This window comes from Brachypodium distachyon, chromosome 1 (assembly GCF_000005505.3).
Source record: "Brachypodium distachyon strain Bd21 chromosome 1, Brachypodium_distachyon_v3.0, whole genome shotgun sequence".
NCBI lineage: Eukaryota > Viridiplantae > Streptophyta > Magnoliopsida > Poales > Poaceae > Brachypodium > Brachypodium distachyon.
This window is the reverse complement of record NC_016131.3, coordinates 46,446,558-46,472,990: the sequence shown is the minus strand read 5'-3', so window position 1 is coordinate 46,472,990 and position 26,433 is coordinate 46,446,558. Positions and strand designations below refer to the sequence as shown.

The following is a 26,433-nucleotide window of genomic DNA, read 5'->3' as shown; positions in this document are numbered from 1 at the left end:
AGTTATGGAAGTTTTTCCAGTTCAACGAAAAAGAAAAAGAAAACAACAAAGCCCTTCAATCCCAATTCTGTCCAACTCGACTTGGCGGTCTAGAGTTGCTCGCGAGGGAGGGTGCGGTGGCAACTTGTAATTTCTTGTACTTGAACGATTTTTTTTCTTTTAGACAAAAGGAGCACGCTCCCCGTTCCAATTAATGGAACCAACATGGTTTAATATTCTAAAGGTTTAAAAAAGAAAAAGGAAAACTGACAGCACTGCCGACTGCCAGCCAAATTCGAAACAACCAATACATCACATAGAGCAAACCAAAGTGTTCAATATAAGGACCAAAACAGTCTAAGAACCAAGCCAGGCAGCACACCATCAGCCGGCAGCCAAACGCTTCATTAAACCCTAGCCATGCGATCTACCAAACACATTAATCACCATTACTCGCAGCAGCACAGCAGCATTCTGCATCCTCCTTCGAGATTCAGGGTTCTGTAATGATGCCCAGTGGTCCAACCAATAACATACAGAGAATACCAAGTTAGCTGGATCACCAAGACTTTTGTTCTGAAAACAAAGTAAATTCCGTGCTTTTCCAAATAGACCAACATACAACAGAAAGACCAATAGAGATAATATTACGAATAGAAAAGGAGAAACCAGAGACCCATATATACATGTTATTCATGGAGGAGAGCCCTTTGCTGATTCCCAGGAAACAACACACCACCCTCCAAACGAACTTGGCTACAAGGCATTCTAAGAATAAGTGGTCTACTGTTTCATCACAACCACAAAAAACACAACCACTAGGACATTTTCACCCCCTGTGAAGCAGATTATCCCTAGTCAGAATACTGTTTTTTGCAAGTAACCACATAAAAACTTTTATCTTTAAAGGAACCTTTAGCTTCCAATAATGCTTGAAAGGAAAATTAACTCTTTGACTTACCAGAACATTATAGAAAGATTTAATAGAAAAAAAAAACCATTTTTCTCTAGCAGCCACCTACTGCCATCGTGACCATCAGGAAAGGTAATATTAGCACAGCTAGCCTTTAGTTCTTGCCAAGACTGGAAAGTATCAACATTAAAATTTCATCTAAAGGACATAGACTGGAAGTTAGTGCTAACCGCATCAAAAACAGTAATATCTTGCTATAAAAAAATATTAAGCAGACTACTATATTTATCTTTCAGAGCAATACCATCTAACCAAGCATCATGCCAGAATCTAGTTTGTTTACCACTATTGATAGTCTTAACACAAAATTTATTATATAAATCCTTAACTTGCATTAAGCCATTCTAGAAATGAGATTGACCAGTTTTCCGCTCACACTGTCCTAGAGTTTTCTTGCTCATATATTTAGCCCTTAACATCTGTTGCCAAATACCATTTTCATTCTCAAGTTTCCACAGCCATTTACCAAGGAAACAAATATTCTTAATTGTTAAATCCACAACACCCAAACCACATTGTTCTTTGGGTTGGCAGATCAGAAGCCAACTCACAAGGTGATATTTTTTGACATTTTGATCCTCTTGCCATAACAGCCTAACTCTGAAGAAATCTAACCGTTTCTTAACTCCTTTAGGTAAAACATAAAACATACAGGGACATCATATATGAAGGGACATGAGACAGACTAGAATTAAGAAGTGTCAGTCTACCTCCCAAGGATAGAAATCTACCTTTCCAACAGCCCAATTTCCTTTCTACTTTATCCTCGGTCTCTTTCCAATCAGAGTTGCTAAGTTTCCTATTATGAACAGGTACCCCTAAGTAAAAATCTTACAAGTAAAAATCTGGGCCAGCTCAGTACCATGATTATGAGTATCACCTAGGCAGAAAATTTCGCTTTTATGAAAATTAATCTTCAAACCGGTAATATGTTCAAACAAGCACAATAAAAAATTTAAATTCCTAGCACCCTCTAAATTACCATCAAAAAGGAAAATGGTATCGTCTACATATTGCAGCATACCCAAACCACCTTCCACTAAATGACCAACCAGCCCTTGTAAGCAACCCATTGTGTTGAGCCCTCTTGACCAGGGTATTCAGCACATCAGCTACAATGTTGAACAGTAAAGGGGATAAAGGGTCACCTTGTCTTAAACCTTTTTTAGTTTTGAAATAATTACCAATCACATCATTAACATTAATCCCCACACTCCCACCCCTAACTGTCATCATAACCAGGTCAACAAAATGTGAAGGGCAAACTTTCATACCAAGCACATTAAACAAGCAAGACCACTTAACCTTATCGTAAGCCTTTTCGAAATCAACTTAAAAAAGTACAGCACTACTCTTATTTTTATGAATGTCATGTAGAGTTTCATGCAAAAGGACCACATCATCCAAAATGAACCTCCCCTTGATAAAAGCTGATTGAACAGGGTCCACACCTTTATCACCCACTACCATAGTCTTGTTGTTCACTACTTTAGTAAAAATCTTAAAAATTGTGTCAGAAAGACAAATTGGCCGATACATTTGAATTTTGTCAGCCCCAACCCCCTTAGGTAATAAGGTAATAGTACCATAATTAAACCTGGACAAGTCTAAAGCCCCTTGGTCAAAAGCTTGAAACAACTTAAGCAAATCCTTACAACTTAGGGGCCAAAACTTCTGATAAAATTCAATGGGAAAACCATCTGGGCCAGGAGCCCTATTCCTCCTCATAGAGAAAACAGCATGCTTGATCTCTTGTAAAGTAAACTCAGCATCTAACATTTGTTGATCACTAGAATCTAGAACACAATCCATAGGCTCACTCAATGTAATATTAAGTGAGTCACTAGGTCCAAACAAACTTATGTAGAATTTAGTTGCATAAGAAAGCAGCTGCTGATCACCAGTGATCACACCTTCCTCTTGATTAAAGCTAAGGATTTTAGTTCTTCTTTTTCTACCACTAGCTCTAGCTATGAAATAAGCAGTATTATTATCGCCTTCCAATAGATCCTGCTCCTTGGACCTTTGGAACCAACTAATTTCTTCCTCTCTAGAAATTTTATTGAACTCATGTTCCAAATCATACTTCAGATTCCTATTACTTGCATCCAAACCAAACATCTCACACCTTCTATCTAATTCATCAATTTGCACAGACAGTTCCTTCTTCCTTTTTCTAGTTATGCTTTGTTGATTAAGATGCCAACCTTTTAATTTCTTCCTAAGGAAACTAGCCCTATTCAACCATTGTTCCTCTAGGCACTTCCCAGGGAACTTCATGTGCCAAACCTCAGCCACAATCTTAAAAAGCTCTTCATGTAAAAATCAGCTAAATTCAAACTTAAAAGGTTTTTGAATTTTTGCAGGTACTCTACTAAAGTTCATTAACAAACCAGCATGATCAGAGATATGTCTATTTAAAGCAGAAACAGTAGTAAGAGGATAATGTACCAACCATTCATTACTAACTAAAATTCTATCTAATTTCTCAAAAAGGGGATCCTCTTGATTGTTTGACCAAGTAAAAGCTCTGCCAGACAGTTCTAGTTCCTTAAGAGCCCAGTGTTCAATTATACCATTAAAAAGTATAGTCTACTTACTAGTTCTTTTCTGTTTATTTCTTTCAGAACTATTTCGAATAATATTGAAATCCCCACCAATTACGATAGGCATATTATTGTAACCAAGTATATGAACTAGTTCGATTAGGAAATCAGCCTTACCTTTATTATCAGGAGCCCCATATATAATAACCAGATTCCAGATAAAATTAGTGTTTCTATCACAAAGGACTGTCCTAATATGAAAATCTCCTTTACTGCATTCACCAACCTCAAAGAAGGAGTCACTAACCCCTAACAACATGCCTCCAGATTGACCAATCGAAGGAGACCAATTCCAAACAAAAGGATCATTGCCACTAAGAGAATTAAGCCAACTATTAGAGAAAATGTTTTCTTACTTTCCTGAATTCCTACAAAACATAGTTGTTGCTCAGAAATAGTTTCCTGTAGAAACTTTTTCTTCCCTACCTTACCTAAGCCCCTTGCATTCCAAAAGAGACCAGACATAAATTAACTTGCTTTCTTTTTTCTACCTCTAACCTTGGGTTTAACACTGAAACCTCCAGTGCAACCTCCCTTTTCGTTTTAGACATACTATTAATAAAGACAGAAGTAAAGTAATCTACCATATCTTCATCCTGATCATCCTCTGAAGAGGTATACAATTCATTCAGAGTTTCAGGATCAAAAGAATCTACTTTAGAATTCTGAATATGAACTTGCTCATTACTACTCTTAAGATTAGTAAGATAAACAGAAGTCCTAGCTTGCTCAAGATCCTTGATAACTTTAAGGTTGTTATCTACCTCATCAATTGTTTGACCAATATTTACTCCTACCTTATTAGCAAGATCAATCAAAACAACATTCTCAGTGCATAAAACTGTGGGGAAAGCAGTGGAAGGTATACCTGTCTGCTCCAAATTCTTCATCCTAGCTCTTTCCATAGCTTTGTCCAATGTTGCTTTATCATCATTTTGGTGCCTGCTACTCTTGCGCCTATGACCATCATCCACTGGGACTTGCTTTTTGCTCTTTCCATCTTTATTGACCACCTTAGGCTGAATAGATAACTTCTGTCCACTTCCCCCAACCACATCAGCATAAGCCCTTTTAGGAGTGCCAAGGCCCCCTATGTTCAGAGGAGCCTCCTGAGTGCCAATGGGGATGACATGCTCATGTTCTGGAGAAGGATCAGGAGTTTTAATATCTTCAATTTGCTGAGAGATAAGACCACAACCTTTGCAAATTGTGTTGCTGTTTGGGACTGATATTCCTCATAATTCTCCCCCTCATCATCAGTTTCAGAACAGTCAACCTCTTCCATCCTAGCAGCATCAGCAGCAAATCTCTTATTTATCTCTTGCACAGCAGAAGAACCAGGTTTAGCAACAACAGTACTTTTGTTGCCAGAAATATCAAGAGCATCTATATCAGGTTGACTAGATGGTACCATCTCCTCGTCCTCTTCATTAGACTCAACAGTTTTCTAGATCCTCCCCTCTGCCCCCCAGGTGAGTCCAAACACTCATTCTCAGACATGGCGTTTCTGTCTCTTTAACTCTCTGTCTACACCTCTATCTTGAGCTTTGTTACTCTGAGCAGGGCCTCTCTGAATTGGGATCCCACCAATCAAAGGTCCTTCCATTTCTACCACCTTTTCAATCTGAAAGTAGATCTTGTAGATATGTGGGTCCACAGTCAAAGGAGACCATTCTGGAATCTTTGTGTGATCCATCACCCCAACTTTGATTCTGACGATCTCCATCTTCCTGTAAGTGGGCATATCCAATTCTTGCACAGTACCTAACAGAGAACCCACCAAGCAGAACCCATTGTAATTCATCAAGTCATCAGGAACTCCACAAACCCTAACCCAAACACTAGTCAGCTTGAAGGTAGCCAAATTTTCAGGGGGCCATCTAGATACTACTACTTCAGCCCTCTCACCCACCAGATTGAAGTTATTGAACTGATTCAGCTCAGTAATTTTCTGAACAGAAGGGAACTTCATAAGAAAACTGCCATGAGCATAATCTTTAGCAGCCCAAACCCATCCTCACTGGAACATTCGGTTGAAAGCCTTCACTAACTGATCAGCTGTGATATAACCAGAGTGTACATTGATAATAGCCATAGCATTCCTACTGTCCACAGTTGCCTTCTTTACAATTGGAGCTACAAACATCCGCAAACCATCTGGCGCAGACCCAGCAAGCTGAACTGTCGGTTTTGGTTGATTAGGGAAGGCACACTTAGAGGTAAGATGAGTATCCTTGGCACAGATCTCACAAAGTAGGACTGTCTTACATTCCTTAACACCATGTCCCGGCATCTCACATCTATAGCAATGCTTAACCACAGCTTTTACCACTCTCTGCCACAGGCTTGGAAACATCTGAAGTGGCCGAAGATTGCTGCTGACCACCAGACAGAGTATTGGCCTGTGATGAGCTATTTGCACTAAGAACCGAAGCAGAACCTCCACCACCTGTCAAAGGTCCAAACGAAACAGTTGGTTGCTTCTGAACTCCAGATGGAACCGAAGTCCCTGTTGCAGCTGCGAATTGACCAGGTCCAGGTCCTCCAAATCCAACCGGCGGCGGTAGAACTGCTCCTGCCCTTGGATCCCGGGGCCCTGAGAGCCGGCATTGAAGTGCCCCCCACCACAATGATTGCGCGGATCCCAACCGATAAATCCCCTACCATGATGTCCATAGGGATCTGGAGGAGGTACCTGGTACTGGATCGGACCACCTTGCATCGGTGGCGGTGACCGGAATTGCTGCAGAGCCTGCCAGTTCCAATTGCTTGGGGCACGTCCCTGCTCCCAGCCCCCCGGTCCGCCATAGCCAGAAGGTCGATTCGCCCTCCAAGGTGGGGTACTTGAACGATTCGTGCCGTTGCTTCTTCCCTGTTTCTCTCCGAGCGCTCCTCTTCCTGCCCATAGGCCTCCTCCCGTCCCGTCTTCATGGTTCCCCTCCCGTCCTCGTGGATCTTCGGCCGGCCTCCCCAGCCATATCTAAGCCCCGAGAGCTTGGAGAGCGAGAATTTAGAGATCTACGGCGGCGGCATCGATGGATGCGCCGACACTCTCGGCGAGGAAGGAGCACCGGCACTCCGACGAGGCGCGGTTGGCGGCGGGTACGCACGGGTCTTGGTGGTCGCTTCGCGGGAGCGGCCTGCGGCACGCCCAGCAACCCCTTATGTGCGAAGACCATATCCTGTTGGTTGGCGGGCCGCTTCTATCTCCTCCCCTCCCTCCCGTACGAGCGCCGCCTAGGCCCAAGGCGAGGAGGTCTCAGGCACCCACTCTGGCAGCCGGCGGCGACGGCGAGGAGGCGGCCGGTAAACCCCTTATCCTCTCTCCTCTTTTACCCCCTTCTATATGTGTCCTTCCTTTTTTATTTTTTGAGGAAATATGTCTCCTTCCTGCTGCTCCGTATTTTGTGTTTTTGAAGCAGACAGTAACAATTTTTTTATAAGAAAATCCCTTCAAAGAAAAGCAAATAGTAGCATAGGGTTCGTAACGAACACCTCGTCCCTGCTGTCTGATGGAAAGCATCGAGGGTGTTTTTTTTTCGGTGAGGAAAGGCATCAGAGAAGTTTGTCTGCAACCGTGCATAAAAATTCCTTCTGAATTGACGATTTCAGTGACTTTGATAGTCAGTTGGACTAGGGTAACCGAATGTTCACCTTAAGAATACGCAGTCTGATTCGCTTCTATTTGTTTTGATATGAAGATGATGCTGGGTGTATTTCTTGTAGATTAGTAGATTACTATGCTATAAAGAGCGCAACCGTCATATCTTCACCTTCACGCGCCTCACCTACGTCGAGGGCGCACATTTAGCTTTCGAGGAAATTAACCAGTGTAGCTTGGTTTTCGGCACCTCAACCGTCGGTCTCGCCCTTGAGCCCGACTAGGTTGTTTTGTCCTGTGCGGTTCTGGATTTTTATGTGTTTCCCAAGAAATAGAAAAAACACATCGCCTCTGTAAATACGTCTTTTCTTTCTTCTAAATGAAAAGTCAGTGCTCCTGTCCGTTCCCCAAAAAAAAAACTATGCTATAAAGAGCAGCTATTGTACGGCTGGATGTTTGCAAACATGTACTTTCTCTGATTCTAAATTTTTGACTTAAATTTTTCCAAATATAAATGTATCTATTCTTAAAAAGTGTCTAGATACATGTGATATTTCGACAACAATTTAGGATCGGAGGGAGTAGTTATTTAGACCAGAATTGGGAAATAAGTTATGAAAATGCGATCAACTATATAACATTCGCGTTTCTTCGAAAACAAAAAAGATTATCCCTGGCACCGCTCACAACTGAACCTAGTCAAGCGCACCTTTTTTTTTTAATGCAAACTTGCATTAACAAGTAGACAAAGCAATGTCGCTTGCCACTAAATGAATTACATCAGCACGGGTACCCTCTACGAGCAGAGACGTTCCCGAAAGCAAAGATCTGCCCAGATTGGCTAGGCTATGAGCAGCGGAGTTACAAGTTCTGTCACATGTGCAAACACTAACATCAGTAAAGTGCCTTCGCAGAAGCAGCTTGGTTTCTTCAATTATCATTGCAGAAGAAGAAAGATTAGCAGACCGGGACAGCAACGCATCTTTCAGAGTAGAGGAATCAGTCTCCAGGATCAATTTCTGAATCCCTTTCTAAATGGCCATCTTAACTCCCTAGCATGCCGCCACTGCCTCTGCCTGGAATGGGTTCAGCGGGCTCGGGAGATTGCCTGTACCAGACGCCAAAGCAGAGCCATGCCGATCCCTGATCACAGCACCCCAGCCGCCACTTCCTGTCAGCTCCAAAAAAGAACCATCGCTATTAACTTTCACCCATTCGCCATCAGGTTTCTGCCACTTCGTTCTTTGCTTGCATGTTCTCACGAGTGGAGTTGCCGCAACCTCCAGAAGATGGTTCTTTATAATAAAAATGAGCTCATATGCAGACCGGCACATGCCTCCCTCACGCACCTTGTTTCTTTCAAGCCACCAATTCCACATAATGTTTGCCACAAGGGCCTGCTCTTTCACCTCCAATCCCAAAATGACAGCAAACACATCCACGACAAGGCTTTTATCAGTTAGAGTAAGCCGCATCTCTTCTAGGTCCAGCCCCCGCCAAATTCTCTTCACATATTTGCATTTAAAGAGTAGATGTCCTGAGTCTTCATCTCTTGTCTTACAAAACAAGCAATTTGTTTCAACATCCATGCCCCTTCTCCGCAGATTACTTCTAACAGCCGAGTGTTATGTTCAACTCTCCAAAGGAAGTGTTTTATTTTATTAGGCACTTGAATTTTCCATAACTTTAGCCAATTGATCTGGTTTCTCTGTAGACTAGACGGCCCATCTCCACCCATATTGTTTTTTGCCTCCTCTGCAACTACAGAAGCGTGATATGCAGATTTCACAGAGAACATGCCTCTCTCATCAGATGCCACGTGATTGAGTCAGCGAAGGGCGGATGCACAGGAATTTTTTGGATCATCTCGACATCCTCCTCCCAAAAATGTTGCCCTATCAGATCATGGTTCCACCCACCTCTACCCGGGTCCATTAGCTCTGAAACAAACTGAATTTCACAACCCATCCTTGGTGTCATTGGTTTTCTAGTGATATGATTAGGGATCCAAGGGTCCTCCCAGATTTTGATTGAACTTCCATTTCCCACACGCCAAATGATCCCCAACTTGAGGGTATCGATGCCTTTAAGGATGCTCCTCCAAGTATAGGATATGCCCGGCGTAGGCTTGGCTTCCATAATTCCGAAGTCAGGGAAATAGCGAGCTTTGAGGATTCTGGAGCAAAGGGAATCAGGGTTTTGAATCAGCCTCCAACCTTGTCTCGCAAGCATGCCCAAATTGAAAGAGTAGATGTCTCTAAAACCAAGCCCGCCCTCCTTCTTGCTTTTGGTAAGTTTCCTCTAACTCAGCCAATGCATGGAATTGTCCTTATCCTGATGGTTCCACCAATAACGACCAATCATGGTAGAGATTTGCTCACATATTCCCTTAGAGATGTCAAAACAACTCATCGTATAAGTCGGGATTGATTGCGCGACTGCCTTGGTCATGATTTCTTTCCCTGCTCTAGACAACAGCTTCTCCTTCCACCCTTGTATTCTCTTCCACACACGATCCTTCAAAAAATTGAAAACTTTCTTCTTTGATTTTCCCACATGAACTGGCATGCCAAGGTATCTATCGTTCAAGGTTTCATGCTGGATAGCCAAGGTTCTCATCACAATTTCTTTATCTGCGATCCTAGTGTTAGGATTAAACATGATTGCTGATTTGTCTTTGTTGATTACTTGCCCGGAAAATCTCTCATAAAGCTGAAGGGCCGCCATCAGAGCAAGTGCATCTTCCTCCTTAGCTCTACAAAGGATCAGGGAATCGTCTGCAAAGAAGAGATGAGAAATCTTTGGTGATCAAACGCACCTTTTGGATATGCTTAACAATTTGAAGAGTTTGAGGACTAACTATTTTCTAGAAGACTGATGTAATTACACACAATGCAAACCAACTTTTTATCACTCTTATGCTGGGTGGCTTATTGTCACTAATGTTCTAGCATGTGCTTAAGAGTAGTCGGTGTAAAGTTCCCTTTATAATAATACAGTAAGAACATGTGCAATCCTTGTTTTGGTTCTTCTAAACAGGTGCAAGTCCTAAGCATGCGTAGATAGGACGCTATGCAGTTTATTCTCAGGCTGCAGAAGTGTGGTATGCAAGTCAAACAAATATGGCCTATAAGACACACCTATAAGTTCTTATCATGATTTCCTGGTTCATGAACATTTACATGAAAGATATAGAAAGTTGTGGGGGAACACATCTAAGAATCCTGGTCCAGGGTACTGTTTGCTTTCTGCAGCATTTCTTTTGTACTTTGGATGCCAAGGAATCTCAGAATGATATTCCAACACTAGAAACTCCGCGAGAAATGAGTATTCTATCCCTTTTTTTAGTTGGGTTTTCTGCAAGAGCCGAAGAGGCTATCATTCCGAGGAAAGGTTTTAAATTTCTGTTACATGTTTTTTTTGCATCATCTCTTTCCCCATGAATGTGATATAGAGAAAAATGTCAAAAAGAAAGCAACTATAAGAGTGGATGAGTCTACCTTTTTCAACTTATCGAGTTATTGTATTAGAATAATTCATATCAAACTAAATGTTTGTACTGTTTAAATTTCTGAACATTTTCATAAATGTTTCCTTGTATAGGATGGAAGCCGCAACACGCGCAGGGAACCTGGTTGAAAGGGGTTGGAAAGGGTGTGAGAAAGGCATTTGGTAGTGGGAAGGAGAATATAGATCATCTTGCATTGAGATCGATGGCTAGATATATGCTTGGAGAATTGTTAGATATGCTTTCCAGGTGAAAGCACGAGCACATTTGGTAGTTGACTTATGTGCTTGGGTAATACGCTGGTAGCAGTGGGTCCTGATGGATGATCGGATGCATTTTGGGTTTCTCATACAGCAACATTTCGATAGTACTAATTTTCCGTTATTTTTCCAGGAAAAGAGAATTTGTGCTTCTGACCACTGGCAGCTGAGTCTACAGAAGGCAGGAGAGGGACAGGCCCTCGTCATTTCATTTGCCATCCTACTCTGATTTGGACGTGTAAAGTTGGCTTTAATTCAAGGTATTTTTTTTGGAAAAAAAAACTGTAGAAGAGGCTCCCATAGTATACATTTAAGCTTTCATGGATCATCTTATAGGTAGACTATTTGTGACAAGGTTACTGCAGCCTGCAGGACGAGGCGTCTCACGTCATCCACGACCTCTCCCTCTCGCCGTCTGACATATTTTCTCCTTGGCTGCTTCCCTTGCTGTTCCCATACATCACCAACACCACCTGCTGTTCCGACTTTTGGCCGTCGTTGGCAAGCAAGGCTCATCTTTTCTGTCTCGGTTTGCAAGAGGTTCACATTTGGGTAGCTACGCTCATCTGGTGAAGGTCTTGTCCTGCGTTTGCTCTCTGCTTGCAACGTCCCGCCTTATCCTGCCGCTTCTTCACCCATGCTTCCCAGTATATTTTGTTGCACATGGCGTATACCAAGGTGGGACAGCACACATGTACTCCCTTCGTTGCTGCAACAAGTATTTAGGAACGGAGGAAAGCAGTCATGTATAGCATGGTTGCTGTAAAGTCCAAGGGAACTACTTCCTCTTCCAAATTATAAGATGTTGCGGCTGGCCTGCCGAGTTTGTTTGGTTGGTTTGATTATACATGGGGAGCAGGTGAGATCTAGATCATGGCTGTTCTTTCGGTTATTTTTGGTGCCTCCTTTTGGAAGCGTTCTTTACTTTTGTTTTGTTCTTTCTACAGGTTTCTTGCAGTTCTGTTGCAGTGTTGGTCACGGGAGTTTGCGGCCTTTTGCAGATGCTGTTTTGAGCGCCGTTTGCACGGATTTGTGAGGTCTATGCTTCTTGCTCTTTGTGTGTTTGTGCTGTCTCGTCCTTGGTTGTGCATGTGTTCTATGCTAGCGTCTGACAGAGGTAGGCGCAGAAGAAATGGAGTGCACTAGATTACATAGGAAAACTACCTTTCATATTTATTTCCTTTACAAAACTGCTAATAACAATTGAATCAATAGCCTAAATGTAGAAAGATCATATGTGCCTGTCCAAGAATTTGTGTGCCAAAACATCATCGATCCTTTTATTGGAAACTGGAAAAGAAAGCCTGCAGTTTTGTAAAGGAAATAATTTAGTCTTTCAATACTAATGTAGAAATAAAATGTTATTTGAGCTGAAAACTATACTAAGCCTTAATTGTGATACGCAAAAGGCTGCGTCAAAGAAGTAAGGGACATCATGCAATCGTCCTTGTTTCTGAAGTAGCACAAGAACAAGGTGTACTCTACTCTCACACAAACAGCCAAGTAAATTAGTCAAATACATGCACATGTATAGTCAATAGTTTGGAACTGACATGTAAGAAAAATTTGTACTGTACAAATTGATTAACAGATTTCACAGGCACAAGCACATGTAAGGGAGTATCAACATCTAGCGATTGGTCTTCTTGGGTTAAGCTTATTTGGTCTTCTTACTGCACTAGATCGGTGCCTAAATTGGATGATGGTGTCGGCTCCTTCTGGTGGAGAGACTTGGTTGGGCTTATCGCTGGATATAAAGAGGTTGCTAGATGTCTCCCAGGAGGCGGATCCACTATTTCATTCTGGAAGGATGCCTGGGACAGTGATCCCTTCATGACCAGATTCTCGCGCATTTTCTCGTTTGCCATCAACAAAGAAATCACCCTGCTCGAGTTTCACTCTGGTGAAGATCGCTATGACCTCTTTGCTCTGCCCCTTTCCACTCTGACTTCTGATGAACTGCAACATATTATCGCGATTCTCCACAGCGCTGCCTTGGATCAGACGGACCAAGACTTATGGATTTGTCGGTTGGGATCTGGGGCTTTCTCCACTAAACTTTTCTATCAGCACCACTTCCCTGCTCTCCATCGACGCCTCAAGTCTACATGGATTTGGAAGAACAATTGCTTACCTAAGATCAAGGGCTTTGCCTGGCTCCTCTATCGTGATCGCGTCAATACCAGAGACATGATGGACCGCAGAAACTGCAATCGTGATGGGGTGCTCAGTTGCGCTCTCTGTGACAGCGGATCAAGGGAAACAAGAGATCACCTTTTCTTTACCTGTTTCAGCGCTGAGTGCTGGCTCAGGATTGGTGTCAACTGGTCGCCCTTGCCATCTGAGCCTTCTCTCCCGAATCGTCTCCACCTCGTCAAGGCTCATGTACCTGTTAGAATTCATCGAGAAGTCTTCCTCTCTATGGCCTGAGAACTTTGGAAGTGCAAAAATGATAAGATTTTCAACGAGATCACTCCCTCTGTGTTGTCTTGGTTAGCTAGACTTCATGCCTCCCTGAATATTCAGAGTTGTAGACTTAATACAGGCTCCGTCGATGTATTGAGGGCTGGGCTTGTGTCCCTTGCCTCGGTCCCCTGAGCTAGATGCCTTTCTTCTCCCCCTCTATTTGTATCTTACATGTACACTGTCAGAGTCTCTCCTACGGCTTTTGGTAAAAAAAAAAACATCCAGCGAAACTGATGCTGCAGGGGCTGCTGCACTTGTTTTGGAGTTTTTAGGGAGAGACATAACCCGTGGAAATGTCATATTTTTAATTTTTGTGCATATTCTTTTAAGCTGAATCTTCTACTCCCTCCGTCCAACAAAAGATGTCTCAAGTTTGTCAAAATTTGGATGTATCTAGACATGACTTGAGACATCCTTTATATAGATGTATTCAAATTTGGCTAAACTTGAGACATCCCAAAGGGAGTATAATATTCTGGACTACCGCTAAATGACCATCCTTGGAGTAGTTGCTAGACTTTTTGGCTCTCTTCCAATCAATCCGTTGGACATAGATATTACACTGTAAATTCTTACTGCAGTTCCATCTGTCGTTGGTTTATTTTTCCTGATAATGGACTTGAAGTTAACCAATTTTGTTGCCTCTTGTATGGATATATGGCTAATTGAAGTTACATATATGGTTAACTGGAAGTTAACCAGTTACGTTGCATCATGACTGCTTATAATCTAGCAGGCTCGCAGGTACCTTCAGACAACATCGATGAATCTTCTTCCGTTTAGCTCCATGTGCACCTTGAGAAATCTTGGAAGTTAACTAGATGGTTAGGCGCGCTTCACTGCACCGTCGACAATTCCATGTAACTGTACTCATATTTCACTGGCGATGCATGTATTAATTCTAACTATCGAGAACTGATGGAAAAGTGGTGCAACATAATTGGCAATAGGAATTTCTTTTTTCTGCCCGGTGCTTTTTGCGTAAATTCTGCAGAACTTATGATGTTATGAAGAATCTTTTAGAGCTTAAAAGAAAATCCAATCTTTGTTTCTGAAGTCGACCAAACAAAATGATCATTGATCAAACCACAATCCTGAGTATCCGTACAAGTTGTCCAAAAGAGAAGCTGCGTGGTAAACTAGAATTGAGTACACACAAAGGGTACAGGAGAGCTCTTCTGCATACCCCTACTTCTGTAGTAACGATAAAATATACAGCTTAGCATAAGCAAATGAGATCTTAAACAACATCATAACAAAATAACTGACACAAAAAGACTCTGGATAAGTAGAAGCATCTATAGGTTTTTTCTGTCCAAATTTTTGTTGCACGAACCACATTTGAGTACAAAAAATTTGTGCACATCCATACAAACATTCAGATGTCTGAAAAAACAATTCACTATGTTCTGGCCAATACAATATCAGCTAATCAAAAATCATCAAATCATAACGTGCATCGTTCTTCCTAATACCACAATAAGGGAGTAATCTACATAATATTGTCAACTTTCAGGTTCCAAATCATATGAAAATGTTTATCACAGATAAAATCACTGGATAAGGGGCACACATCAAATAAAAAGGTGATGATAGATAAGGTCATTGGATTACCTCGGAGAGGAGAAATAGGGAGATTTCATGGAACACATCGTTTGCAATGTTCTCTGTAACTTCCTTGAGCACCTTGTTTTGACCTTTGGGCCTGTCTTGTATTTGCAGTTTGAAGACAATTAAATTGTTGAAATTTGAGCCAATACATTATGAACACAACTAATCAGGTATCGTGTCCTTTGCCCTTTAGGATTTCAAAAACAAATTAATGCAAGAGAACGCCATCGTTGCGAACTACAACAACCACCGGAGTTTGATTAGGTACTAAGTATATGTTTAGTATATACCTTGTACCTTGTCCAAAGATCCTACTATAGCTCATCGCTCCACTGAAGTTCTCATTACAGAACTGAAAAGAACACCTGAACTATCACCTATATATGTTTTTATTGGGATGAACCATCACCAATAATAAGTGTTCATATGCAGAATGATGGGGAAATTCAGAGATATGAAGCTATGGTGCAGAGGTCGACCTGACCTAAAAAAACGAAGCAGTTTTGAACTAATCCTATATCTCCTCCCAGTTTCTCAAAGTGATTATAACAACCAGAAGAACTCAGTATTCCCAAAGACAATAACCTATGTAATCCAACTGGAAAGTCATAATAATTTTTTGAACCGGACATAAGGATATTTTATAGGCATCATTGCATTGAAATCCTCCATGAAAAGTGTGGAGATGCAAACCTGAAACTGCCTCGAATGTAGATGGAATACCTTTGTCCTCAGTTTTCGGTGGTGAGTCAGTTTCACTAAACAAGTTCTCATCAGCCGCAATGCTGCGATGATCATCATCATGATACTTAAACCATAATTATCAAAAAATACCCAGCCTCCAGAATCCATCTTCAATATCCAGAGAACGAGATTTCGCAGTTGAGGAAACGAAGCACAAAACGGTGCCCCCGCGTCGCTCCCTGCAGGGCAACTGCACCTCCAGCACCGCCGTCTCCCTCCCTTCCCATCTCCTCCCTCGCCGCCGCCTGAGGCAGCCGCCGCAAGCCCAGGGCGTGGCCGACGACGGCGGCAGCGAGGACTCTGCCTTAACGCTCGCGCCTCCAACAAATCGTAGTCGCCTCCACCTACTCACTCGCCCGATGCGTCGCCTCCACCTGCTGCTCGTGTGAGGCACCCATGACCAGATCCAACGGTCGCGACACGACAATGGATGATCCGGCGACTTAGTCTCCCCATCACCTCCGCCTTCAACACCCTCCTCCTGAACATGAGGGTAGTCCGTAAGCATGGGCATGGTGCCCGGGACCTGCCCTAGCGGATCATCCAGCATCTCCAATCTCCTTTTGTTAGCCGAAATTGAGGTACGCTCAGCCGTCTTCTTCCCCAGGCTTGAAGAGGTATCTCTCAAATCATCATCCCATTCATCTGCCACATCGGTCCAACCAGACCGTCTGCCACCCCATCCACGGCCGCCACCACCACGTCCTCGGCCGCCGCCGCCACCGCCTGGTACCCAATCCTTCCTTCGAAACTCCGGTGCAATCAATGACCCCTTATACTGAATGGCCGACGGCTCATGGATACCATCGCCATGCTCCTTCGTCACATGTCCAACCAGCCCACACACACCACAGAACGCCGGCATCTTCTCATATACCAGCCGGAAGTAGCACTTCCCTTTACTCAGCTTGATAGGAGCAGCTCGCGACAAAGGTTTAGTCGCATCCAGCATAACACCCACACGAACTCCTTCCCCCTGCCCCTTCACAGACATCTCATCTAGACGGATTACCGATCCTGCCTTGCGCGCAGGCTGCATCGGAATGCTGCCGGTCCTCATCCTCTCCTTCAGATCCATGACTCGTACCCATGCTGGATAATGAACTAACTCAACAGAATCTACGTCCGACCAGCCATCATATTGAGCCATGATCACAGGGCAATCACGGAACAACCATGGTCCATCCTCCATAACTCTCTCCCAATCTGCAAGGCACATGAACTGGACCGTGAACAGAATGTCTCTGACCGGTCTAAACTCCACGTCCTTGGCACACCTCCAGCTAGCTCGCATGTACCCAAAGAACGAAGCATGGCTGAAGCTCCTCAACGTATGAACCCTAGCAAGGGCTAGCCACCGCGCATCAGCCTCCAGTTCCTCCAAGTTCTCCTCCAGAACCACCTCAACCTCCTCATCGTCCCTAAGCACCAGCCCTTGCAGCATCTCTTCAATCTTCTCACCTCGAGACTCCTTGCTGCCGCCCTGAGTTGCAGACGTTGACCCTTCGCTCGCCATGGTGTAACCGCTCGCAAGAGATTGATCTGCGGATCCGTCTTCCACTTTGTCGTAGATAAAGCCAACCAATCCTTGCCGAGATCGGTTTGGATCAGGATTCCGATGGGAACTCCAAGGCTCTATACGTAGTACTAAGTAGGTGCTCCTTTGTTATTGCAATTTGTGAGATAGGCCTTATAATCTGGAAAGAAGGGAGAAATATGTAATTTTTGTGAAATAAAATCAACATCACTTCATTTGTATTAAAAAATTCTAATAATTTGTATCACATAATTCACATGTTGATCAAGTGATCTTTCATCAAAACATTGATCAAAAGAAGGAAATACGCTCTATATTTTGGAATAGAGGGAGTATGAAAATACACCGTATGTTTTCGAACGGAGGGAGTATGAAGATACACCCTACTCCCTCCATCCACGAATAATTGTACATGCGGGAATTTCAAGAAAATTAAGAAGTGAGATAGAAAATGTGCCAACCACCATCTCTCTGCTCTTTAACATTCCCACCTCCAATGAGCCAAGTGCATGAAAAAATGTTGTTAGGTTGATTTCCATGTAATGAGATAGAAGCAATTTTTCTTAGTCTACAGTGCTTTGGAAAGAGAAAAATACACTTTTTTGTGGACAAATTTTAAACCCAAACATACAATTATTTGTGTACAAAGGAAGTATGTTTTGAAACGGAGGGAGTATGGGTGTAACAATAAGGTGGTGAGAACTTCTCCCTGATTGCTTTATGATCCCAGGAAAGGTTTGCCCGAGAAGTCAAGAGGAATATTTTTATTCTCAACATGACTTTGCGATCCATTTTCTTATTTGAAGCAAAATGGTCCCAACAAAAAATTTGTACTCTCTGTCACGAAGTGATGTGGCTTTGTATAAGATTCTTATACAAATTCACATAATTTATTTTGGGATGGAGGGAGTAATTCATTTTCTGGTTTGAAATAAAATGTGCAGGCAGGATGCTCGAGCTTGAAAAACAACAAATAGGCTAGGAAGGACATTATGCATGAAAAATACAAGCCAATTTTGCTTCTTCTTCGTACTCTTGTCAAGAATTTTGGCAGATATACAACCAATAAGGTTATGAATTCTGACGCTGTACAATTCAAAACCTGAAAATCACCACCTTATTCACAACTTTCAAAAAAGGATATTTTGTTAGATAGCAAAAGAGAAGCTAAGCACAACCGGACAATGACACTAACTACGGAGGTCCATCCAACCAAAATGATTTCTGTCGCATTAGACTGTAAGATGCATTTTCCTCTTGGTGTCTTAGCGCATTAGACTGTAAGATGCCTTTTCCTCTTGGTGTCTTCGCAACAGGAAATAACAAGCTACTTGGCTCTATAACATGGGAAAATTAACATTCTGCCCAAGAGGTTTCTCGACAAGATTGCTGGTGGCAAAATAGTCACAAGTGTGATTGCATGTGTCAGCATCTCGAACGGCAGTACGCACAACATTATCTTCCATTTCTCCTTCCTTCCCAAACACAGGGTTTCTATCTACCAGACACATACGTACATGTAGCCTTACCGGGTGGGGCTGCACCAGGCAACTTCTGTCTTCCACCACACCTTGGTCGATCTTCCTATTCTTTTAATTGAAAATATTTTTCTGCACGAGGATGGTTTTTGAAGCGCCCTCTCATTTTCTCCAAAAACTTTGGATCACTATAGCACTGAAGAACACAAATACACAAACAAGAAATAGTCAGTCAAGAAACATCATGTTACTACAAATAAATAACCAGTCAAGCAATAAAGATCATATTATTACCACAAGTGGATTGGAAAATGATATATCATTACCTTATAAAGATCTTTGACCCTCTCCTCCTCTTTAGCTTGCAGCATGGCCTCCTCCTCCTCATGATCCAACTATATAAAGAGGAGCAAGTCATGTATGAAACAATAAAGCAACAAGTATTAGACACCCAATGAGAAATTAAATCATCATACATTATTATCAGAGCCACTGTGTTGTATAGTAGTTTCACCATATGGCAAATGAGCATCCAGGTGGCCACCAATGTACTCCTCATCTTTGTTGGGGTGCTTCAATTTGACATTTCCATTATTCGAACAACCGTAGCAGTGACCTTTATGATACAAACACAAAGTAATGAATGAATACTTAAAGATTAAAAATAAGTGTGCATACAGAACAATCACTTCACTTTTTCCTCATACTCACCCCTTCATTCATAGAGTATACGTGTTTCTTCAACCAATTCAACATATTAAAATAGTAAAGGAGAAGGATATTGAAAATATGCTGCGAAAACGTGGGCAAAATGACAAGAGCAGAAACCAAAATATGTCAACATAGTAAAGACCATATTCTACAAGATAATGGATGTAAGGTTCCCCATTCAGCCCTCCCTTCGTCAACCACCTCCATCACACGCCAAAAGAAAAAAAAACATCCGCCGGAAGCTCTCCCCTCCTCACCTCACCGTCGCTCCTCTACTCACCACACCGCTGCCCTCTCCCACAGCAGCGGCGGATGGCCCCCTCATCCTCACCTCGCTGCTGCGTCCTGTCTTTCCCTCCGCCCCGCCACCCATCTTGCCAACAGCAACTGCCACTGCCCACTGCCGCAAGTGTCGCCGCCACCACCGTGAGATGTGGCCGTGCCATACCTGTGCCGCGGCGCTACGAGACGATGGCAATCACTGCGCCTGGATCGTGGCACGTACAGCCCACAGCCACCTTAGAGGGAACCGCTGCCCTGCACCGCAGAACCAGCTGCCGCCACCCTCCAGTCGGCGAGATCCAGCCCCAAGAGGTGAATTGAATTTGCCACCTCGATCTTGATCCTCTAATCTAAAATAAATCCCTTTGTTTTGCAACTACACGTATTCACCAAAAGTTCTGAGGTTTGGCTACAGCTACACGTATTCTCCAACTGAGGATTGTACGAGGCTGCAGCTTCTCCAAGTGCAGTTAATCTTAACATTTGTTTTCGATGATGTATCAATGAGTCTAACCAAAACAGAGGAACATGACAAAGGAATAATGTGTCATCTGTAAATCATTATGAGAGTTTGTCCATTGTAACTTTCAGCAGCAAGAACATGTCATGTACTCATGTGCGAATTCATTCGATATTAGCACTATTCATTGTAGTAATGCCACTTTAAAGCAGATTTTTAAGTTCCACAGTCTGATCGATGGGAGAATGAACAAATCATGTATTTAGTAGCTCATTCTTTTTATTAGGTTTTGAAGTGGGAAAGATTTATTTTTCACGTTGCCAGGAAGGAATACCGTTTGAGATCATGACCACGGAATGAGTTTTTGAAAATGTAAAGATGTTTTCCAGCTGGAATTTGACAAGTGTTGATATGGTTGGTCCGAACCATGGGACCTTCCGTCAGAAACTGTTAACTTCTTCCATCACAAACTGACTGTAGTTCAGAGCAAATATATTATCTTAACTGTGTTCCTTGCTTCATGTTTGCTATACAAATTTAGTTTTAGGTGTAAGCTGTATACAATAAACAGCAGTGATGCCACATTTTTTATCCACTGAAGAAGAGCTTAATCATGTATAACATAACTCGTTTTGGAGAAATATTGTTTATCTTAGCAGCATGGGTAGACCAAGTAGAATGCTTCCTTGATAGTTTATCATGTGCGAAAGGCTGACTTCTTTGAGGATTTCTAATTTCAATCATTACATTAAGTGGCTGCTTCTTTGTGTGAAGGACAACTGGATACTGTTTTTTCTCCATGAGATTCGGAATTTTCAGATATGCCTGAACTTATTCCGTGGTGAAGAGAAGAAAGCACCTGCCACTATTGCTCTTTAGTCATCATCCGGTGTATATACAATGGTCATTTTTTATTGGTCCATTATCAATCGATGACAAGACTGTACATCGACTTCGGCTATGAGACGTGGGGCAAGACAAACTTTTTGCAGTTAAGTTGTGCTGCACTTAAATTCTTGTTAATTTTAGCATTCAGATTGCATCTTCATTTTGCAGTTGCTGAGTTGATGACTGACTTTTGGTGTATCTAGGTTTCTCCTATAATTCTTATGCCTAAGAACTGTTGGAAAGATGATGACAACACTATGCTTGTGCAGGGCTGATGGATTTGGGGAATTGAATTCAGAGATGCTTCAATTTGTGACATACAACAGCAAGGGTGGGCAGCGTGAGGTTGTCACAAGGACCATTAACAAGTATGGTGCCCTGTACACCTCCAAGCTTCAACAGATGGAACAAAGCAGTCCATGGAGAACCAAGGTGCTTCAGGTCAGGTCACAATCCATCAATAAAAATTTGAGAAAGTTCAATTATGGTCGGAGTTTTAAGATTTAAATATATCTGAAATTTTGTGGTGATATACTCATTTTCTGTTTTATATTTCCAGTGTAAGCACTAAATGCCATGCATAAGGCTGAAATAGGTATATGGAGAGTATCCTTATGCTGATCAGAAGAACTAACGTGAGCAAGTCTGAACGCTATGCATAAGGTGAAAGAGGTATATGGAGAGTATCCTTATACTGATCAAAATAACTGTCATATTATACTCTTATTATGTCAATTTGGCATATATAATGCATGGGCCTTCAATTTTTGGAAGATCTACAATCTGGAGACAACCGGGAGATCTTCATGCAGGTGCAGAGGCTTTAGAGGCAGCAGTACAAGCTGGAGACATTATCGCCATCGAGCAAGTGAACAGACAAAGAAGTGTTGCAGATACAAGCGCAACCAAGTGTTATCTCAAGAGCAGGACATGACGCGCAACAAAAGATGTAATCACAAACGTGAACAAGGAAAGGAGTTACAAGCAATCATTATGGTGGGAATGGTGGAGGAGCAGGGCCTTGTGTGGATAAGGAGCCAAGCTTATAATAGGCATCAAATGTCACTTAGAATGGCATGGGAGTCAGGAATCACAACTGCCTTTGCTACCTTCTAGTTTCAGTAGGAGTTAACTATCACGTTTAACATTCATTAGTTCCATTCAGTTTCTTCGTAGATTTAAATTTGTTAAAAGGAGGATGGTCTCACGTGAGACAAATTCAGTTGTAAATTCCGTTATCTTGGTAATGGAATAAGTGGATCTCCTTGTTATGGGAAAAACGGCATAATAATTATTCCTATAGCACATGTCATATTGTGAAAAAAAAATCATTGTCTGTTGCAAGGCACGGTCATTTTGCTAGTATAATAAGATGAGTTCTTATGGTGACCGACAAACTGTAACAATACGTAATAGTCTAAAGGTAAGAGCATAGAGATTACCATTATCACTAGGCTTGAGCATGTAGAGGCAGCTGAGTGCAAAATCTTTATATGCTCCTCGCATGCGTGTGACTTCAGCAAAAACTAAATTCTCCATACCGCAGCAGAACTCATCATCTTCTTTAGTCTTTGTAGTGAAATTGAGATGATAGTACCACACACGTGGGCTGCCCTCACAAATTGATTGGTAACACATGAGATCTTTCAGTTCATATGCAAGATCCTAAAATAGAAAACATGAGTCATACCAGCAATCTTACATGAATAAAAAAAGTAAGACATCCAATCAAGTTTGCAGAACAAAGAATGAGAGAAAGAGCGAACCCCAACACGACTGTGGTCCTCATTGTACTTGTCCAGGAGAGCTTGAACCAATAGTCGCATTTGCCTACGACTTTCCTCGGCTGCATGATAATCTGAAAGTGTCTTCCTTTTGCCATCAGGCCAATAAAGAGCACGGCATACTTTAAGGTCCATCAAGGAAAGCTTCTCTGGGCACCTAGTTTAAATCAGAGCATTTTATTGAATTAGTTGTGCTTTCCAAAAAAGTGAAAAATACATATTGACATAAAATAATCTAGAATGTTCTAACTACATAGAGTTGGGGCAAATTGTTAGAGCATATGGTTATGTAGACCTTTTTAAACACATAATCAACTGCAATTGTAAACACAAAGAATACGAGACGTTAACTGATGAAAATCTAGAGAAGTCAGGAAATCTTACATGTCCTTATCCCGTCGGTCATCAAGATGACGATCAATAGCATTTTCAGCTTCTTGTAAGCTCAGAAATGGACCACCAATATGAGGATATACATGGAAAGATCCTGCAAGATCAACTCTGATGAAAAATGTCATAGGCCAGTCACGAGGGCTCCGGGACAAAATGGGAGACCCAGGAGACAAGCACGCTGGTGGCGGCGAAACCCCAATGGTATCACACCGAGCCTGCTCAGGCAAGCTGAAGAAGAACAAACAGATTTAATAAGTAGACAAATATTTTATTTTATGCGATAAGTCGTGCATATTTTTCGAAAACACTGAATAGTCCACATCTATAATCTCTATAAAGTTAATCCCCACTAAAAATCATTTAATGTTCGCAAACTCAAATGCAAAGTAAAAACATCGTCAAGTTGATTCCCACAAAGCTCAACATGCAAAGTGTCCACATCATCAAGTTGGTCCCCGCCAATATATTCAGTTAATGTATGCAAGCTCAATATGCAAATTGTCCACATGATCATCAACTCAACAAGCTCCTAGCAACTGCACGACTCAAAAGAAAATGCTCCATCATTCTTTGTGTGCCGCATAAATATACGAATGTAACTAAAAAGCTGGGTAATACTATGCCACCACCGTTGTGTCTCACTTTCAAAAGCATGTATTCTTCTGCTCACATCTCAAACTAAGTACCGTGTGACAATTCATTTGTTAAAATTGATTAAATGACATTTTTTTGAGTCACACGAGAAATTGCTCATGAAGATAAACAAATGTGTATACCATACAGAACACATTTGCATTCTCTCTTAAGTCAATCATAGCATGAGTTTCAATACTCTTATAATGTTTACTTTGCTTCATTTTCCTTCCACCTATGGGCATATGTGTTGCACTCTGAGGCCCACAGCACCACGCAGGGTATCCACTAGCTATCATTGTAAGGACTAACGAATAATAGAACGAGAGGGAAAGGTGGCATTGGACATACAACAGCAGGGTGAAGGGGCTAAGGACTCCGTCAAAGAGATGCGCTTCTGGAGGTGCAGGTTCAGGGGGATCCTCCTCATTACTCCTGAAAGTGTGTCAAGCATGCTCAATGAGTAAACCAATGCAATTAAGTGAGGAGATGAACAATAATAGAGCGAGAGGGAAAGGGAAAGGTGACGTTGGACATACAGCAGCGGGGTGAAGGGGCTTAGGGCTCCGTCAAAGAGAGGCGCTTCTGCCGGTGCAGGTTCAGGGGGATCCTCCTCGTTACTCCTGAAAGTGTAGCAAGCAGGGTCAATTAATAAACCAATGTCCTATTTTCCCCTCAAAATCATGGTGCTAGTTTCCCCTCAAAATCATGGTGCTAGTTTCCCCTCAAAATCATGGTGCAGAGACCATTGAGTAAAAGAAACAACTTCTTTTCTTCTTCATACATAAAAAAAGTTGATAAGAAACCAGATCCGCCGTCAAATTGCAGTCTACAGAGCAGAAATACAAAATTATATACACGAGTACCCTCCCGATCCGAGCAACCAATCCCCATCGACAGAGAAGTACAAAATAAAAGCGAGGGGAGAGGTTGATGCGGTCATACGGGACAGGCAGCGGGATCCTCCGGCGTCCTTCCGGCCTGCCGATCCTTGAGCGGCGGCTAGGCCTGGGGGCTGCCGAGGAGCAGCGGTCGTCCATGGGGGCTATTTTTTCTTAGATGTCGTCGTTCATGGCGGCTGGCGAGGAGGAAGACGGTGTTTGGGGTTGGGACTTGGGACTTGGGAGGCTTGTGGATGATATAGTTTGTAGGGCGCACTGGCAGAGGCCCACTGAAGGATATGGGCCGGGCTTTCTGTCCCACGTTGCCAACGGAAGTAAGCAGCACGCGGTTCTTAAAAGAAAACGAAATTCCCCTAAAAAACGAAATTTTTGCTTCAAGAAAAAACGAAATTAAATCCCCCAAAAAATCTACTCACTCAGGCTGAGTGACTCAGCACGTCAAGGCCTCAAGGGATGATTCTTTTCCCTCTGCTGAACTAATAGCTCTGGAGGAAACCCCTATTTTTCTAAAAAAAAAATAGCTCTAGAGATAGATATGGTGCCATGATTTAGCCATAAGAGGAGCGGAAAAACCGGAGTTCAGATTGTAGGAGACGAAATAAAGTGAGTTTGCCGGAGATGAATACTTACGTTTTCATGAATTAATACTCCCAATTACTAAATGCGACAATAGAGCTGGAGGGGGACAAGCCTTTGCTCGCCATGGCTCCATCCTACCCAGATCTATTTTTCAGCCAACTTGTTTGGCGAGATATAGTTTGTAGGGCGCATGACACTAGTTCGCCTCGTACTCATCGTGAAGTTAAGACTAAGTCCCGAAAATTCACGTCTGGTCTTGTTAACTAGAGGTCCAGAGGACACATAATACAAAATCACATGCTATGCAATCCCAACCTTGTCAAGCTGCAACTTCGTATATCTATTGCTCTCTCTCTATATATATACATATATACCTACCTAATAATAAAATCAGGAAGGTTTTCTTCGTCGTCGTCCGCCGTGCATCAATTTCCGTGCCCGTCCTGATTTTCCATGTCTCCTTACACTTTATCGAATCTTTTTTTTCCTATTCCCACAGCGCTGCCTTCCCTGGCCGCCACCGCTGACTCAATTGCGGTGACCGCTCTCAATACGCGTCGGCGTCGGATTAGATTCCCGTGCAAGAGATTCCCTGCGGTGACCGCTCTCGATACGCGTTGGCGTCGGATTAGATTCCCGTGCAAGAGACGAGCAAAGGGGTCCAGAACTGACCGGCACTATCCACCGCCGCACGGTTCCTCATGCATTGCGCTACCGCGTGCTCCGTGACCTTCTTCTGACGCCAGCCACGGCGGGCGGGCGGCGTGGACTAGGTGCCATGTCCGTGGCCGCGGCTGCTAGCATCGGCGCCGATTTCGATTGAATGTCCAATTATACTGTTTATGTTTATATACATAAATTTTCGCGTGCACATGTTTAAGACGATGTGGCAATGCACGGACGTTGTACTAGTCTACACCTAATAATAAAGGAAATAGTATTTCCTTCGTCGGTCGTCGTCCAAAATGCGATTTGGGCTTCGCCCTGGGCCCAGCCCAATTGGGGGGATCGGTATGTCCGGCCCACCGAACCACGAGT

General features: G+C 42.6%; 2 protein-coding genes and 1 long non-coding RNA gene across 30 annotated transcripts; 1 reads left to right on the top strand and 2 right to left on the bottom strand.

Annotated features, from left to right (window-relative positions):
- Window positions 1-130: 130 nt before the first annotated feature.
- LOC112269765 lies at window positions 131-6,928 on the bottom strand. Its single transcript, XR_002961730.1, has 2 exons — window positions 4,427-6,928; window positions 131-480 (listed from the first exon to the last, which is right to left on the bottom strand). It is a non-coding gene; the product is annotated as an uncharacterized LOC112269765 (long non-coding RNA).
- A 1,101-nt stretch (window positions 6,929-8,029) lies between these two features.
- Window positions 8,030-13,728, top strand: LOC104581629. Of its 9 annotated transcripts, none has more exons than XR_002961591.1 (5): window positions 8,030-9,770; window positions 9,872-9,963; window positions 10,763-11,187; window positions 11,293-11,786; window positions 11,875-13,728. XR_002961591.1 is itself a non-coding variant. In XM_024456562.1 (5 exons), the coding sequence occupies exons 3-5, from the start codon at window positions 11,776-11,778 to the stop codon at window positions 13,355-13,357; spliced, it is 849 nt and encodes a 282-aa protein (XP_024312330.1). In that variant the 5' UTR covers window positions 9,238-9,449; window positions 10,763-11,187; window positions 11,293-11,775; the 3' UTR covers window positions 13,358-13,728. The 9 variants fall into 9 exon arrangements, 6 of the variants coding, with proteins under 6 accessions (XP_024312330.1, XP_010227963.1, XP_024312331.1 ...); XR_002961592.1 differs by having other exon boundaries at window positions 8,032-9,963; window positions 11,875-11,964; window positions 12,519-13,728; XM_024456562.1 differs by lacking the exon at window positions 9,872-9,963 and having other exon boundaries at window positions 9,238-9,449; window positions 11,875-11,964; window positions 12,610-13,728.
- Window positions 12,054-25,043, bottom strand: LOC100829972. 20 transcript variants are annotated; one of them, XR_002961589.1, is made up of 11 exons: window positions 24,860-25,043; window positions 24,454-24,537; window positions 24,266-24,349; window positions 23,273-23,509; window positions 22,871-23,045; window positions 22,547-22,769; window positions 19,240-19,379; window positions 19,090-19,158; window positions 18,815-18,959; window positions 15,008-15,102; window positions 12,054-12,231 (listed from the first exon to the last, which is right to left on the bottom strand). XR_002961589.1 is itself a non-coding variant. In XM_003560961.4 (9 exons), the coding sequence occupies exons 1-9, from the start codon at window positions 24,952-24,954 to the stop codon at window positions 18,870-18,872; spliced, it is 1,197 nt and encodes a 398-aa protein (XP_003561009.1). In that variant the 5' UTR covers window positions 24,955-25,043; the 3' UTR covers window positions 18,290-18,869. The 20 variants fall into 20 exon arrangements, 1 of the variants encoding a protein (XP_003561009.1); XR_001405346.2 differs by having other exon boundaries at window positions 15,008-15,098; XR_002961587.1 differs by lacking the exon at window positions 12,054-12,231 and adding an exon at window positions 13,912-14,587.
- Between the last annotated feature and the right edge of the window lie 1,390 nt (window positions 25,044-26,433).

What these genes read in the sequence shown, in the direction of transcription:
- LOC104581629 (XM_024456562.1), top strand. An exon ending in CGTTTGCACGGATTTGTGAG is followed by an intron (nt 11,965 to 12,609) that starts GTCTATGCTTCT and finishes TTACTGCACTAG; the next exon opens with ATCGGTGCCTAAATTGGATG.
- LOC100829972 (XM_003560961.4), bottom strand. Translation starts at nt 24,954, where the DNA reads ATGGACGACCGCTGCTCCTCGGCAGCCCCCAGGCCTAGCCGCCGCTCA. An exon ending in AGGATCCCGCTGCCTGTCCC is followed by an intron (nt 24,538 to 24,859) that starts GTATGACCGCAT and finishes CTACACTTTCAG; the next exon opens with GAGTAACGAGGAGGATCCCC. An exon ending in GGGTCAAAGATCTTTATAAG is followed by an intron (nt 18,960 to 19,089) that starts GTAATGATATAT and finishes TGTGTTCTTCAG; the next exon opens with TGCTATAGTGATCCAAAGTT.